An 18,042-nucleotide genomic window follows, 5' to 3' on the forward strand; every position below is an offset into this window, starting at 1 on the left:
GCCTAAATCATCGGGTGATGTGTGCTGCTCATGGAGAATTACGCACTCGAAGGGTATACACCGTTATTCTCATCATGTAATACCTATAATAATATAGTCATAATAATAGTTTATAGTTACAGTAAATATAACAGTCTTATGATTATATATATTTTTTTTATTGTTTTTTTAAGACATGGAAAACGCTTTTCACACTGGGCAGAGGAATCCAAAGCCCTGCTCAAAGATGAGTTGGAGCCAGTTTTTAGGCTAAAGAAACACCATGACAACACAAATCTTCAGGGTGTCCGTACAAGAAATAATAACTTTCAGAGGGCAATGTTAACATGGGGTCTGTTATTTGTATTAGAAGTCTGCTGGTGTCACTGAGGAAGAGGGTCTCAACAAACTGGATCCTGCTGGGGTGTCTCAACATGAGGAACCACCTCAGAGTAAATGTACAATCAGATAATACAACAGAATACATGATTGCATAATACTTGTGTGCTAGTAGATTTTAAGACATGTATTTTTAAATGCATTTATTTGCTAGTGATTGCTGTTAAAATATTTACTCATGCCTGTTTTTTCTGCTTGTATGAGAAGGTCATTAAGGACATGCAGGAGGCCATTTCTTGGCTCAGGTGTAGTCATGACCATTCAACGTTATACACGACCAAACCGTGATTTATAAAATTGTGATCACGGTAACTTAATAAATGCGGTTACCAGAGCAGAGGAAGGAAACACGTAGAGGAAATGCGCACAAACCCTCAGCGAATCGAGCTGACACCTTATTCACCTTATAGGATAGAGAATATAGCTTCACCAAAACTCTTTAATACTTTTAATGTTTTTAATAGTTTTAATACTCTGATACTTTTTTTATTCATTTCTTGGCAGAATTTAACCACGTGAGAGGCTGTAAATCCAAACTACATTTCACATTTTCTCCGTTTTCCGAACTGCGCGCAAAATGTCGCTGAAGGACACGGAGATGATGAAAGATAAAATGAGAAGGTAAGAACGGTAACGCACCACTGAGGTATAAATATGTGTGATAAAGAAACACGTAGATTTATGTATTTGCTGTTTTTGTGGTGAGTAAAGTAGCGTGAAGTGGATTTGTTACGTATCATGATTTCTTTAGATGAAATATAACAGACCAGGAAACCATAACATTTAAATCAGTAGCGGATGCTGGTCTTTCAAGGAGGGGAAGCTCAAATTTTAAGTTTAAATTGTTGAGCGGGGGGTGTAACTTCAGTATTATATCGCGATCGATCGCCAAGTATAAAAGCCTCCGCTGAAGCAGAGTGATTTCGATTGAAGGACAACAGTATATGTTTGATCACTTTTTTTTTACATTTTAGGAGAAGCTGAGCTTCCCTTGCAGTCTTAGAGCAATCGCCACTGCTTTAAAGTATCTGATAGTCGGTTATTACGACGGAGAACCTTAGTTCACAAATCCCTTATATTGATGTTTAATAATAAGAAAATCTTCGATACAATCATTTGCATCTGCCACTCCCTGTAATCACAGGAAATTGGCTGATATCTTTTGATAAACGGACCTCAGATCGAGTTATATTATGAGTGATTATTCTTTCACTTTATTCTCTTATTCTTTCAACGACACTTTCTTTCGTTAAGTGATTAATATCTGCTGACACACATTTCTCATTTAAACACTGTGGACTTTAGACTACCGCGCACTGCGCCGAAGAAGCGAAAGTGAAAGTAAATTGTTGCACGTGGTCGCAGTAACGACGCTTCGACGTTTTTAATCACTCCGTCCTCAAACACACATATTAAGCCTTAAATACACGTTGTGCTTTTTGGTTTCTGGACATAACGGGTGTTTATTCTTATGTGATAAAGATGTGAGAACACTAGAGGAGAATCAGGTGCTACGGTCAAATATGGTCAGGTAGGAAGCCTATAATTTTTAAATAATCTTGAAATCTTTCATTAATATAAAATTCTGTACTCAAAATAAGCTCAATGGCTAAAATATATATGTTTTTTACCTATCTGCATATTTTCCATTAAGTGCATACACCCCCGCCTCCCACTGAAAAATGGTTTGATCCAGCGACCCGGCTGGTACCCGCCCAACAGCGGGAAATACAGTGGTGGATAGTTAAAGTAAATAGAACTCTGGAGCGCAGAAAAGAAAGGAAAAACATTTACCTGACGAATTTTAAAGTTGCATTGTGTTCAAGGTTTGAAAAGTGCTGGAATTTAGGCTAAAGTACTTGAAAATGCTTGAAATTGTAACTACTTCGTTTCGCAACAAATTTCTGTCTGACTGAACAGTTCTCCTGTATTATGTTAACAAATACGAGCCTCTTGTAATTCCAGGACGAAACATGAGAGAACGTGAAGACGTTAAGATTGGGCGTTTTGAAAATAAATAACCATTAAATATGTGATAAAAAGCGAATTATTTCGAATCATTTCGAGTATATGTATAAATATTTAACTTAATTAAGTTTAACGTACTGGAAAATATTGATATGGACCTTTAACCCTTATATGGTCCAAGGGTCTGTGGGACCCATTTTTTTTTAAATCAGCTTAAAAAAATTCTACATTTTTTTTTTTCAAATTGAGATTCATTGGTCCTTGGCTCATTTTTCGTGAGCAACATAAATCAGAAAATATTTTCAATGACTACCCCCCCGTACCCCCCCTTCACATTTGTATCACATACAGGGGCCAGGGTCCACTGGGCCCTGGGCTAGTCAAAGTGGGCAATCAACATTGGGTTGGGTAGTTGATAGTCGTCTGTATGACTTTAAGAAACCCTATCTCAAAAACTGACTTTTAGTCATTACTTGGGTAGCACGCATATGAGCCATTTTAATATAGATTAATCTAGATTAATTTCAAGATTTCAGTGAGATTAATCTAGATTTAAAAAAATAATCTATGCCCACCCCTAATATATATATATTAGGGGTGGGCGTAGATTAATTGATAATGGAGATGATGATGATTTTCATCGATTCCTTTCTCTCATTTCTAACACAGAAAGATGGAAGGGGGAATGTGTGCCTGACAAGATTGGCACATTGAGGTTAAAACAACCACAATGTGAGCACCTCGTTTGGGGCAAACTTCCTGATTCAACACCTATATCAGTAGGCAGCGCTGTGATTGTTGAGCCAACCCAATCAAAGAGTAGGCCAAAGTCCGTCCTGGTTGGAAGGGTCATCACACCCATGTGGGGAGATTGATGGCTGCCTATGAAGCTTGTCAATCCCACAAGTGAAGTTGTGACACTTAAAAGACATGCAAAGATTGCAGATGTATTCTCTTGTATTGCTGTGGAGGATCTATCTCAACCTGTTAGCATTCAAGCTCACTCTCAGCATCTCCTTGACACCCCATCTCTGTGATCCAGTGATGAAGTGAAAGCTGTCCTGGATAAGCTTGGTCTGCAAGAATTAGTCCTGGAAGCCTGTGAAGTGTCCGATCTTTGGAAAAGCAAGCTTTTGCAAATTATTGAAAGATATGAGTCCATCTTTTCATGACACCGAATGGATTGTGGAGAGACCACTGATTTCGTGCACAAGACACACCTTGTCGATGACAAACCATTTCATTTACCCTATCGTAGGGTGCCACCGAGCCAGTATGAGAAGCTAAAAACAACTCTCAACGAAATGGAGGAAAGGGGCATCATTAGGAAGTCTCACAGCGAGTATGCGTCACCATTAGTCCTGGTCTGGAAGAAGAATGGTGATCTGCGCATATGTACTGACTTCAGGTGGCTTAATGCCAGGACAGTAAAGGATGCACACCCTCTCCCTCACCAGGCAGATGCTCTTGCTGCTCTTGGTGGCAATGTTTTCTTTTCTACTATGGACTTAACATCAGGATTCTATAATGTACCATTGTTCGAAGAGCATAAGAAGTACACAGCTTTCTCGTCACCCTTTGGCCTTCATGAATACAATCGGATGCCTCAGGGTCTGTCAAACAGTCCAGCGACGTTCATGAGGATGATGATGGCCATTTTTGGTGACGAGAACTTCACCAGTGTTCTTTGTTATCTGGACAACCTCATGGTTTTTGGTGACAAGAACTTCACCAGTGTTCTTTGTTATCTGGACAATCTCATGGTTTTTGCCCCCACAGAGCAGATGGCGTTAGAGCGGTTGGAAATGATCTTTTCTCGCCTTAAGTCTCATAACCTCAAGTTAGCACCAAGGAAATGCAACTTTTTGAGGAGGTCTGTTAAATTTCTTGGCCATGTCATTTGTGACGCGGGAGTACAGACTGATCCTGGAAAGGTGGACGCTATTAGTCGTGTTCAGAAATCTGATCTGATGGAAAATGATGGCATTACACCATCACAAAAAAAATTAGGTAATTTTTAGGCATGGTGCTTTATTACCAGCATTTTATTGAGGATTGCTCAGCTAAAGCCAAACCTCTGTTCAAGCTGCTCTGTGGACAGAAAGGTCAGGGTATAGACCATAAAACGAGACGACCTTACAAAAGAAATCCTGTTGTCCATGTAAAGCTTTCTGCGGATGACTGGACTTCGGAGTGCCAGAATGCTTTTGATATCTTGAAGCAATGAGCCCTTCATTCTTGCTGTTGATGCATCCTTCGATGGAATTGGAGCTGTTCTTTCCCAAGTTCCTCCAGGTGATACTGTTGCAAGACCAGTAACTTTTGCTAGCAAAACACTGTCCCGGTCCCAGTTGAATTATCCGGCTAAGAAGTTAGAATTTTTAGCTCTGAAATGGGCTATTTGTGAGAAATTCAGTCACTGGCTAAAAGGGAGGCCCTTCACTGCATGGTCAGACAACAACCCCTTGACCTACATTCTAACAAAACCCAAGTTAGATGCCTGTGAGCAAAGGTGGGTGGCCAAACTTGCAGCTTATGACTTTGATTTGAAATATGTTCCAGGTACGAAGAATATAGTCGCTGATGCTTTGAGCCGTGAACCATTTATCCAATCCTGCATAAGCCATCGTCTCGGCAGAGAACCCTATGCACATCTCGTGGATGAGGTTAATGGAGTTGGTAAATGCGATGTACAAGATGCTTTCCGCTTAACAACCTAATGTTTAGTTGTACAGCCTCAGGACAGCACAGAAGATGATCCAGGTTTAGGGAAAGACCCTCTTCATCCATCTGATGGTTCCATGGGTGCTGAGGAAGTTTCTGCGGTTCTGGATGCTCATTGCAGTGGTGGTGTTTCACAGCTGTCCTGTGTTAGTCCAGAATCACTCCAGCTTCCTCAGGAGGATCCGTCCATCGTCATTCCGCAGAGTCAGCTGTTGGCCTCACAAGAACATGATGTCACAGTCAGCAGAGCCCTGCATTATGTGAAGCGGCACAGGAAGCCAAGTAGACGAGAGAGAGCAACTGAATCTCCTTGTGTGCTTAGACTTTTGAAGCACTGGAAAAAATTGAAGGTCAGAAACGGCATACTGTACAGAGTGAGGAAACACCCGCATCTGAACAGAAAAGTCTTCCAATTTGTCATACCGTGTTCCCTAAAAAAACAGGTTCTGCATAGTGTGCATGACTCAGCTGGTCATCAGGGATGTGCAAGGACCCTTTCCTTGGCCAGTGAAAGATTTTTCTGGACTGGCATGAACACTGATATCACATACTACGTGAAACACTGTCAGAGATGCATATTGGGGAAAACTCCCGAGCCTAATGCTCGTGCACCTCTTGAAAACATTCGCACCTCAGAGCCAATGGAACTGATGTGCATTGACTTTTGGACTGCAGAGTTGAGTGAGAAAAAAACCACTGATGTCCTAGTGGTTACAGATCATTTTTCAAAGATGGCACATGCTTTTCCTTGTCGAAATCAGTCCGCCAAACAACTAGCCGGTCGCTTGTGAGATGACTTTTTCTGCATTTATGGATTCCCTAAAAGGATCCATTCAGATCAGGGGGCTAATTTTGAGAGCAGGCTCATCAACGATCTGCTCGAGATGACAGGTGTGCAGAAAACCCACACCACCCCATATCACCCCATGGGCAATGGGATCACTGAACGTTTTAACTGGACTATTAGAAGCATGGTGAGAGCTCTTCCTCCAATGTTACAAACATTGACCTTCAGCTACAATTGCACAGTGCACGAAACACAGTGCACAGGTTTTGCTCCCTTTTATCTAATGTTTGGCCGTGTTCCTCGTCTACCCATTGATGTCGTGTTGCAGCACGTCCTTGAGAATGACCATGTTGTCTGCCACCATGAGTTTGTCCAACAATTAAAAAGAGATTTGTCTGAAGCTGCACAAATTGCTCAAAAGCATGCATGTGGAGAGCAGGATCGTCATGCCAAGCTTTACAACCGCAAAGTCAAGGGTTCACCTTTGGCTGTGGGTGACAGAGTGTTGTTGGCCAATCGAGGTGAAAAAGAAAAAAAGAAGATCGCTGACAAATGGCACTCAAATCCATATGAGTTTGTGTCAGTACGGGCAAGGATCAACGTCTACCGCATAAAAGACATAGTCACAGGAAGGGAAAGAGTTGTGCACAGGAACCTGTTACTCCCTGCCATCTTTTTGATCCCAGATGAACGGAATGGGAGCCTGTTGTCCTCAGTGGGTTCAGGACTGGATAATGCTTCTTCTGTTTCCGGCTCAGTGTTATGCAGTGAAGAGGATCCTAATGACAGCACCAGGAGTTGGCTCATGCAGTCTCCTGAGAATACACAACTGGAACATAACTGCACTCCAGAGGATGATGGAGACGCTTTGCTAAATAAGTCACCAAAAAAATACCAACTGGTAGTTGTGAAGACTCTGTCAGTCAGTGTATTGCACATGAGAACACAAACACAATTCATAGTCCAGCATACAGCTCAGCACGTTCAGATATTGCTTGTTCTGTTGCACATAATGAGTCTTTAGACACCGTCCAAGTTGAGCCAGGAGAGGCAGTTTGCACACAACCCAAGAGTACCCAGGCAGTTTCAGTCTGTACTAGATTTGGGAGAAGAGTCAAACCTCCAGAGAGACTTGTATGTGAAATGTCAGAACAAAGACTTGAGAACAGTGTTTCACTAGCTATGGGTTCTGTTATTGGGTTCATTAGGAATGCTTTAGCTCTTTAATTACTTCCTTTTCTGATTAAAATTTTGCCATTTAGCACTTATGTATTTAGAGCCTTGTGAACCTTGAGTTTGTCATTGCCACAGCTTAAGAGAGCAGAGTAGTGCATGTTGTTGAGGTGTATACGGCATCTCTTTTTGTCTGTGCTAAGTATGGGATTTGAGCTCACCCCATATTTACACACTTCCTAGGGAAGAATATTCATTATTGATGTATTTCTGCACAAATGCTCGTCCCACATTTCTTTGTGTTCCTTGTTCTACATCCTGCATCCCCATTTTTGCAGAATTTCAGGGGGGTGTATGTAATAAGTACAGCTCCACAGGCTGGGCCCAGTACAGGGCTCTCATGTTTTGGATTCATGTCAGAGTGTGAGAGTTGTTGACGGGGGGGGGGGGTGAACGTTAATTGTTGAGCGGGGGGGGGGGGTGGCGAACGTGAGTTGTTGGGCGGGAGGGGGGGGGGTGGCGAACGATCGCCAGTGGAGGGCGACATAGATATGGATCGGAGGTAAATAAACTAGATTTTTTTTCTCGCTGTGTGAAATCGGAAGTGTGGCGTGTCAGCGTGTGAAGACGGTCAAATGCGTGTGTCACACGCTCAATGCATGAGACTTGAGAGCCCTGGCCCAGTAAACGTAAAACAACGTTGTGAGTGGTACTGTAGCATTGTAATATGCACTCTTTTAAACATGCTGTTTTAAATTACATGCATCAAAAGTCAACTGGCCTCTGCACAACACATTTAGATTTACCAACACGAAGCTAGCCTATGCTAACATTAGCCTATTCTTTTAGTCTGTATTGCCGACCGAGCCAGACCAACGCTGTACTGTCGCTACGCTCATTTGCAGGTATGCTCATTCATGCTGTTCTGTTTAATGCTAGTTCACCACGTGGCTGGGATGCTATAATGTGCATCTGCTACGAGTTGGTGGTATTTCTTTCTCTTACTGTATATTTCTTTATATTCTGTTAAAGGAAGATGTAGTTGGAAAATAATTTGATTCTTTTATTGGATTTAATTGTAAATTGTATTTTATTCAAAAACCACTATACGATCATTGGAGTAGAATGCTCAGCACACTGCCGTGCCTGTATTGCCGACCGAGCTACATCCTCGCACTCGGTGTCCATCGTCATTGAGAGCAGGGCGGTCGAACACCCGACGTAGAGGTCACATATATATATACATATATATATATATATATATATATATATATATATATATATATATATATATATATATATATATTGTGACGCTGTGGTGCAGGAGGAAGGAGAAGACACGACCAGCGTCTTACGGTGCACACAGAACATTTAATGAGATACAAAACGCAACGCAAAGCTCAGCACGGACGGTGCAAGCACGCAAATGCGGAGGCTTGCACAGGCATGAACTTTAGACAAAGACGAGCACAAGACACCGCGTTAACGCACATTAAATAGGTGAAGTACACAGACCCACGTGATCTCGAGACAAGGCACAGGTGTAACCACGAACACGCTCACAAACAACCCACACCCACGGAAGTACAAACATGGACATAACGACACGCAGACAACATTGCGGCACGCCCACAGGGAAGGGTCCGGAGCCGTTCCGTAACAGAACCCCCCGCCAGGGGCTCGCTACTCCCGGAGCGTCCCGCGTAGCGGGAGAGCACCGAACAAACACCAACGGGCAGGTCCGGAGCCCCCGGGATCACGAGCCTCCGAGAGCAGTCACCCCCGACGGCGGGAACCGCCGCGGACAGCTCTAGCACACCCTCCCTGGGAAGACAGGGGAGAAAACATTAAACAATGGCACAGTCACAAACACGCACACGGGAACATGAAACACAAGAGGAACAAACGGGAAAAGGAGATTAGGGAGACATAGGGGAATGGACAAACATATAGGAACAGGCAGCCATGACACTGGTTGAACCGCCTGCCCAAGCGCTAGTGGCGGCGCTATCCCTCCAGGGAATGCAGGAGGAACGGGCGCCGCGGACCGAACCGGCGGCGGAGTTCCCCCAGTCCTTGGCGCCGCGCCTCCGGAGCGCGTTGCACCCCTCGGGGCGCTCTTGGTTTTTGCGCCCGGGGCTTTCTCCCGTGGAGCAGCGACTCTCTCCTTGGGCTTCGCAGGGACCGGGACTCGGCGCCGCGCGCCGGCGGGCTTCCCCGGCTTCTCCCTGGGCACACCGAAGCCCCACCTTGGCCCACTGACCGCGCCGGGTCCCTTTGGCGGTACCGGGATCGCCGACGCGTCAACCCTCGACGTCTCCATCGGCTCCCCCTCCTCCTCCGAGACACTCCGGTCCAGGGACATGGGCTCCTCCGAAGCGGGGTAGCACGACCAGCTCATGCTGCTCCTCACCGACGGGGAACGTGAGCCCTCACCGTCTGGCGAACACCCCTTCTCCTTCAACACAGTGTCCGCCGAGCTCATCGAGGCGCTGTCCTCTCCCTCGCTCCTGCTGTTGAACCCGGAAAGGGTCGAGCGAACGGACAGAGGTGGGCTGGCGCTCCCTCCCTCCCCGTAGTACACCGTCGTCTCGGAGTACAGGGACGGAGGGGGACTGACGTTCTCCCCCTCTCCGTAGTACACCGTCGAGTCGGAGTGTACGGACGGGGGAGGGCTGACGTCATCCTCTGCCTTCTCGGGGCGCTCGTCGGCGTCGGAGCAGCCCGGTGGAGTGGGGCTGGTCTCTTGCTCCTCGTCCGACGTCTGGGGAGCCGCTGACGTGAGGGAAGGGCAGCAGGCTTCGCCCTCACTCTCCTCGTCGGAAAACACGGAGGGGGGGGGACTCTCCTCCTCTCCGGAGTCCTCACTCCCGAACTCTTCTTCAGGAGGGGTGAGGGCAAAGGCGCCTACGCTCACCACCAGAGGCTCACTGGTCTCCTCCTCCTCGGAGAAGACCAGGAGCGACGCGCTGTTTTCCTCCTCTTTACTGCTACCCACAGCCATGGGTGGCAGTTCCAGGGACGCGTGGGGGTGTCTCTCCTCCCACATGCGTACCGCGGATTGGCGGAAATGTTCCGCCGCCTCTGCGTCCTCCGTCTCGCGAGCGACGCAGAGCAGGTAGGAGCAGACGGGATCCTGCTTCATCTCCTGCTCGGTGACGGAGACCTCGCGGCGCCGGACTGGGGAAGAGCCGTGGCGACGCCGGCTCTTTCTTTTCCCCTTCGGTGCCCGGGTGGCGTATCCTGGCATACGTCCTTTGTACGTGGCTCGTCTTTCTGTGACGCTGTGGTGCAGGAGGAAGGAGAAGACACGACCAGCGTCTTACGGTGCACACAGAACATTTAATGAGATACAAAACGCAACGCAAAGCTCAGCACGGACGGTGCAAGCACGCAAATGCGGAGGCTTGCACAGGCATGAACTTTAGACAAAGACGAGCACAAGACACCGCGTTAACGCACATTAAATAGGTGAAGTACACAGACCCACGTGATCTCGAGACAAGGCACAGGTGTAACCACGAACACGCTCACAAACAACCCACACCCACGGAAGTACAAACATGGACATAACGACACGCAGACAACATTGCGGCACGCCCACAGGGAAGGGTCCGGAGCCGTTCCGTAACATATATATATATATATATATATATATATATATCAGTAGCAAATCGTGACCATTTAATCTGGGCCCGCTACCCCGAAAAAAAATTGTTTCCTTTCTTAATAAACTGCAATAAAGAATAATGAAAAATCTGAGACGACAGTACAGCTTTAGAAACGCAATAAACAATAATATCTGTACTAGATAACTTCTTAAGCAAAATAAGTTGCCAAACAAAATAAGGTTCACAGCTCTGTGGTTCTCGGAAGCAGAATATGTAAACGAGGACGTCAAAGGGATGAATCGAAACTAGCTAGCGGTGGTACGCTAACGACAGCTAGCGTCGCCACAGCGGGCGGAAATTATCATACAGTTAAGCCCGCTAACTAAGAGGGAAGATATGATTGGTCAATTTTACTGTCATTTGAAACTGGTATTGCGCTGAATTATAACTGCCAGGCCCTCTGTAAACGAACAGCGGGCATCACAGTCCTGATAGGGGGAGACACAGGCTCACAGGCTTCCACTTAACCCCTCACCTTCCAACACAGATTGAATAGACACGGTTGAATAATTTATTTGCTTACATTTTTGTAATTGTTTAGATGTCGATTGTAAAACTGTGAGTAGATAAAATAAAATTGGATAATTATATATATAATGTTTTAAGAATATTTTAGGCCCTCTGAGAGGGCGTAGAGGGCCCTGACGGTTCCTCCCCACTGATGTGTATATATATATATATATATATGTATATATATATATATATATATATATATATATATATATATATATATATATATATATATATATATATATCCCTTAAAACATTACAAAAATCCACAGACACCATAAACAAGGAAATCAGGCTGCCATCTTGGATTAGTTAACACTAGGGTTAGTGTTAGTTAGACAGATACAGATAAAGATTCAGATCCTAGAGGGAAATTCTTGACATCCAGTAGCAGACATAGTACAGAATGTTACAAAGGAAGTATACAGTAACATGAAATTATAAAAGTATAGTGTTTCAGTGTGTCTATGTAGTGGAGGTAGTGCAGTTAACTACTAAGTTGAACAGTCTTATGGCCTGGGGGACAAAAGTCTTCCTGGTGTTAGGGGCTCCTGTGGTGTTAGGGGCTCCAGCTCTAATCCCAGCACAGAACCAGCTTTTTTCACCAGCCTGTCGATACGTCCAGCATCCCTCTTGCTGATGCTGCCTCCCCAACACACTACAGCATAAAAAAGGACACTGGCTACCACAGACTGGTAGAACATAGTGCAGGCTGTGGTCAAGTAGTGCAATAGTGCAATTAGTGTTGCACGGTATACCGATACTAGAGTAGTATTGCGATACTTTGTCAATAAAAACGGTATAATACCCAATTTGCTTAGTATCGGTGCTGTAGGACTGAGTGTGTTTTTTTTTTTTAAGAGCAGAATTTCCAAAGAGTGCCACACGGGGGCAGTGTGCTCGTACAGCAGTGCAGTGCTTGCCTCCTCTCTGCAGAATAAGAAGAAAACGTGTAGGATGGCTGCTAATACAAGCAATATTGCAAACCGTCCTCAGCTTGTTGAAAAACTACACGCACGAAGTGAAATATGGAATTATTTAGCATACATTTCAGACAGTTATGGCAACCCCGTGGACACATCAAAACCAGTCTGCAAACGTTTTAAAGCTGTACCAACCAAAGGAGCCAATCGATTCTTTTTACATAAAATGTGCTTTCGTTTGACCCACCCAAGCTGCCTTAATGCACAGAACATTTGTAATGCTAAAATGGCAGCTAAAGCAAACGCAATGTGTTCGCAGCCTGTTTTAATAAGCAAGGAAAGCAGCAGATGTGCTGTGTGGAAATACTTTGGATTCAAAGCAGATACAGATGGAAAACAGAAGGACATGAACAAGCCAGTTTGCAAGCGGTGCTTTCGGGAACATTTCAACGAAGGGCGCTAAAGCCTGGTTTATACTTGACACGCCGCGAGCAGCGCAAGGGTGCCCGTGGTGAAAATGACATAATCGCAGGTGCCTCGCGTGGTGTCGATTCGCAAGGTCGTGCACCTCTCGAAATTTTTTAACTTAGCGCGTGCCGCGCCTCAGCACAATGAACAAAGTCATGTTTGCAGGGTTCATACACCTTAACAAGGTGGAATTAAAGCACTTGTACGTCACTTTCAAGGTCCATTTCAATGTTTCCCAGCACGTTAAACTTTAGTTAAATATTTATACATATAGCTACTTGAAATAATTCGCTTTTTTATCACATTATTTATTGGTTGTTTATTTTCAAAACGCCCAATCTTAACGTCTTCACATTTTCTCATGTTTCGTCCTGGAATTACAAGAGGCTCATATTTGTTAATGTAATACAAGAGAACAGGGGTGAGTTTCCCAAAACGTTCTTAGCGCTAAGTACTTCGTAACCTCGTACGTTTCATACGAGGTTACGAAGTATTTAGCGCTAAGAACATTTCGGGAAACCCACCCCTGTTCAGTCAGACAGCTATTTGTTTCAAGCATTTTCAAGCACTTTAACCTAAATTCCAGCACAGTGAAACACACTGAAACACAAAGCAACATTAAAATTGGTCAGGTAAATATTCATTCCCCTGTTTTTGAGGGGTGTTTCTTTATACTACCACATATCGTTTCGGACAACACTGCAAAGAATGATGTGAGACGCGGGAAGTACAAAGGCAGTACAGAGGCGGGAAGCCTCCACCGTGTGTGGACTCGCACGCTACGGTCACTCGTGAAAGTATAAACCTAGCTTAACACAACGAATCTGGCCAAACACCTGAATGCACGCAGATTTGTACAAAACATTCCAAGAGGTTGGTGATTATTCCCATTTCTAGTATTATAGCATACAAAATTATGTGTCCGATTATGGTATCCTAGCAAATGTTCATATTCTTGGTTTAAGAGCCGTAAGTGCGACAGCATACAGGGAGAAAAAAAAGAGTGATCGTACTACAACGAATCAATCATCTATGAATACTGAACTCTAATACTGAAGTTTTAGTTACTTAAAGACTTAAAGTTGTTTAAAGTATACTTAAAATACACTTTGCACTAGCCTTTTTTGACTTCTAAATGTGAATTCCAGAGTGCACTACTATTATTTATGTTAATTTATATTAATGTGCAATTATTTATTTTTTCTGTTTTAATGTGGTAGAGACTATACCTTTTATTTGACATTTGTGAAACAAAATACAATATTCATTTTTTGGTTTATGTCACGTTGTGGGGGGGCCCCCTACCGGTCGCCCCCGGTTACAGCGGCAGCGGTCCTGTTTTTGGTCACGTGATGTTCGTCCCTCAGGTGGGCAGGACCCGTGATCCGTCTCACCTGAGGGTCGTTTGTTCGTCTATATATGTCTTGTCTTTGTACCAGTTGACTGCTGGTTATTATTTCCTACGTTTGGAACAATGCACAGGTTTTTGGTTTGCACACTTTCTATTAAACCATCCTCTTTCCCTGAGACTTGGCGTGATCGCTTCCTTTTTAAGTTGCTCACCCTGCCCGTCACAGTTTATAATAAAAAAAGGCTTTAAAACGGAAATGAGCACAGTATCTGACTTTTGTATCGAAAATGGTATCGAATTTCAATACTTTTTAAAGTATCGTATCGAAGTTGTAATTCTGTATCGTGACAACACTAAGTACAATAGTGAAAAAGTACAAATAATAAAAATAAAAATAATGAGAATAGAGTATGATACCAGGAGGGTGTTGCATATGATATGGGGGTATGTCCATTAGAGTGAACGGGATGGAGGTGTCACATAGTTCATAGTCTGCTGTGCTGAGAGGAGTTAAACGGTCTTATGGCCTGGGGGACAAAAGATGTCCTGAGTCTGTCGGTGGAGCAAGACTGGGACAGCAGTCTGCTGCTGAATGAACTCCTCTGCTGGGTGATTGTGCTGTGCAGAGGGTGGTGAACATTGTTCATGATGTTCAGCAGCTTATTGAGGGTTCTCCTCCATGGACTCCAGCTCTAAATCCAGCACAGAACCAACACTAGAACAGTGGCTGTTTTGATCTACCACTAATGGCGGCTTGTGTCAATTGACACTCCACTGATGCAACATGCTACTGTCGCACTGCAGCAGCACAAATTGTCTAATTGTTTACAGATATATTATGCCCATCTTTTTAGTTTGGTGTGCTTGCAGCATTTGTTTACAGTGCTAACTTCCAGCAGCGTGAGAAGTCTGAACTCGGCTCAGTCAAGGAAACCCTAGGGTTAGGGTTAGGGTTAGGGTTTCCTTGACTGGGCCGAGTCCAGACTTCTGACGCTGCTGGAAGCTAGCACTGGGCCTAGACCTTTTACCCTGGTGCAGTTCATCCACTCTCACTAGCTTGCTATCGCGCTGCAGCTGCAGACGTTGTGACTAGAAGTAACTGCCTTATTATTATAGACGTGAAGAGAGCAGACACAGAACACAAAACAGCTGCAACGTCTTCATTATGCATGCTATTGTGACAGTCAAAGAGTGTGAACTAAAAAGGAAGTGATCACGCCAAGTCTCAGGGGCAAAGGAGATTTAATGATAACGTGTGCAAACCAAAGACCCCTGACATGATCCCAATTAAGGATATAATAACCAGCAGTCAATTGATACAAAGACACGACATATATAGACGGACAGACCACCATCAGGTGGAGGGGATCATAGGCCCCACCCACCTGAGGGACACACACAACTTAACCATAACAGGACAACTGCAGCTGTGCATGGGGGCAGTCAGCAGGATGGGCCCCCCATACTGTGACAGCTATAATCTTCAACTGCGTCAATTGACGGATTTCGCTGTTCTAAGTATATACTGCTGTATCATGCACACAACTATTGTAAATCAGCTTTTGTCTTCCTTTTTCATCTAAGCATGCTAAATAAATAAAAATCAATTGTTTTCAGATTTTTCTTACAAACGCGTATTAAATAGACATGACAAAAAATTTTAAATTATGACATGCGTCAATTGATGCATCCTGCTGTTCTAGTGTTAAGGATTGGCTCAACAGCTTCACATCTTCAAAATGTTTGGAGGTCTGGGACAGAGTCCCCCAAAGCCTCTTCACTCCCCTGTAAAAGCAAACATGCTGAAATAAAGTGCTTTTCTTCACTTTAAATCAGTGTTGAGTTTCTCTGGACACTGCTTTATTGAAATGTGCACTAGTGTTACTTTATTACTGTAGCAGGCAGATGTCTGTCAGGCTGTTATATTACATGAGTCATGCAATTACCCTGTCATTCTGATTTTGACTGCAGACTTCGTCTTGGGTCAGAGTCCACTCAGAAAAAGGACAATCTTCAAAATAAGATTAACGACTTCCTCTCCAACATTTTTGATGTAAGTCTTGAAGTTTGGCATAAACATTCCATGATGTCTAACATAAGTGTTTATGAATGTTTGTCTGAGTTGAGACTGTTCAGACTGTTGTACTATTAGTTTCTCCAGTATGATGATGAGACCTCTGCAATGTGTGACGATCAGGAATGTATCTAGGGGTGGGGCCACAGTGGATCAGTGATTGAATGTATCTAGGGGTGGGGCCACAGTGGCTCAGTGATTGAATGTATCTAGGGTTGGGGCCACAGTGGCTCAGTGATTTAATGTATCTAGGGGTGGGGCCACAGTGGCTCAGTGTTTGAATGTATCTAGGGGTGGGGTCAAAGTGGCTCAGTGTTTGAATGTATCTAGGGGTGGGGCCACAGTGGCTCAGTGATTGAATGTATCTAGGGGTGGGGCCACAGTGGATCAGTGATTGGTGGCATAAATGCATAATACCTGTCTCTCAACATTCCCAAACACCACATTACCCACTGTCGTGAAAATTTTCTGGAAAGGATGAGGACTCAGACGTGGTTAAATGATTAATTTATTACAAAAATATAAATATAAATAGGACAAAGACAGACACAGACATGAGAGTCTCATCTAAGCATGACAACTCTGAAAGCAAGGGTGGCAGTCCCCCTGCTTATATACAATCTTAAACACAATTCAGCAGTTCTAACAGCAGGTTATCTTTAGCACAGCATGTTCCAAAACATAAGCGTCCAGCAGGTTGTTTTGTCTCACATGTGTGTATCTCCTAATATGGACTTCCCTAGAGTTAGCGGAAGCAACTGATGTATCAGTTGAACACAGAGAAAGCTAAATGACCCAAGACTAGTAGCCTAGTGACTACCAGTTAACAGAGTGCTCTTACCCTCAGCACTCTCCCTGACCTGGGTCACAGTATAGCACACATGCATAATATGAACTAAACATAAGTACATGATTACACTGAAACACACAACTTCATTATTGCCTACTCAAATGACATGTAATAAATCATAAAGTTCATAATGATCTCTTGTAATAACTAAACATGATCTAATCAATCATTTCTCACACCCACATTGATTAAAAAAGTTCTGAATGGTTCTGTGACACTGTAGGTGAGGAATGAGATATCAAGTTAGTATAGTGCACACACAAAACATTTATTATAAAACCATACAACCAGAACAATGTGAAGAGGGTGCAGGTTAAACTAGTGAATGATTAGCACAAAGTGTGTGGTTACAAACAAGGAATGGGCTTACTAATAAGAGGGGTTAGAAACAAGTTACAAGTGAGCATAATCATGTGGGTGTGACAAGATAGAACAGTGTACACACACAAAAACAAACACATGGTGATCTGTCATAGTGACACCAGTAACAAAAGCATGTGGTGGGCCATTATTATTTTATTCACTGATGGCATAAAGGGTGTAAGAGTCAAGTGTAACCGGTGGATGTCTGTCGCGCTACCACAATCACCAAACAGTCTGCGTTGTGTTTCGTTATTCTTTAATTCTGGCAAAAGAACAATCCAACCTTTAATGCTGGATAGGTGCTCCTGCCTCTTCTCTGCTCTCTCCTCATACAATGCAGAATTACAATGCCCCACAGAGGGGATAAACAGGACTAAACTACATGCAACTATAACAATAAAACATTGACTCTTCATTAACGAATTGTACAGACACATACAACAGCAATATGACCGCTATACTCTGCTACCTTAGCATAGCCCACACATTACAGAATTATACATGTCTACATACAAAATCATGCATACCTGGCAAAAGAACAATCCAACCTTTAATGCTGGATAGGTGCTCCTGCCTCTTCTCTGCTCTCTCCTCATATAAAAAGGGATAAAAGTAATAACTCACTCCGCTGCTTTAGCGGACAGACACGCTGTGTAATGTTAGCTATTTGTATAGAACTGTAACTAAACTTAAATTAGTCAATGAGAAAATAATACGTAACAAAACAGCTAATTAAGAATTCAATAATTTATTCAAGGGCCCAGTGATGTGTCTGTGTTAACTAAACTGAAGGATTATAATG

The 18,042-nt window shown here is 43.7% G+C and overlaps 1 protein-coding gene across 1 annotated transcript in view; it reads left to right on the forward strand.

Moving 5' to 3' along the window:
• Positions 1–744: 744 nt before the first annotated feature.
• LOC143474466 (NACHT, LRR and PYD domains-containing protein 3-like) overlaps positions 745–18,042 on the forward strand; it is a 29,370-nt gene continuing 12,072 nt past the window's right edge. The window contains exons 1-2 of the mRNA XM_076971932.1: positions 745–999; positions 15,925–16,006. Of these exons, the coding sequence (XP_076828047.1) occupies positions 956–999; positions 15,925–16,006 (126 nt within the window). The 5' untranslated portion in view covers positions 745–955. The remainder of the gene's footprint in view (positions 1,000–15,924; positions 16,007–18,042) is intronic.

The sequence above is a fragment of the Brachyhypopomus gauderio genome, chromosome 14 (assembly GCF_052324685.1).
Source record: "Brachyhypopomus gauderio isolate BG-103 chromosome 14, BGAUD_0.2, whole genome shotgun sequence".
NCBI classification, from domain to species: Eukaryota; Metazoa; Chordata; class Actinopteri; order Gymnotiformes; family Hypopomidae; genus Brachyhypopomus; species Brachyhypopomus gauderio.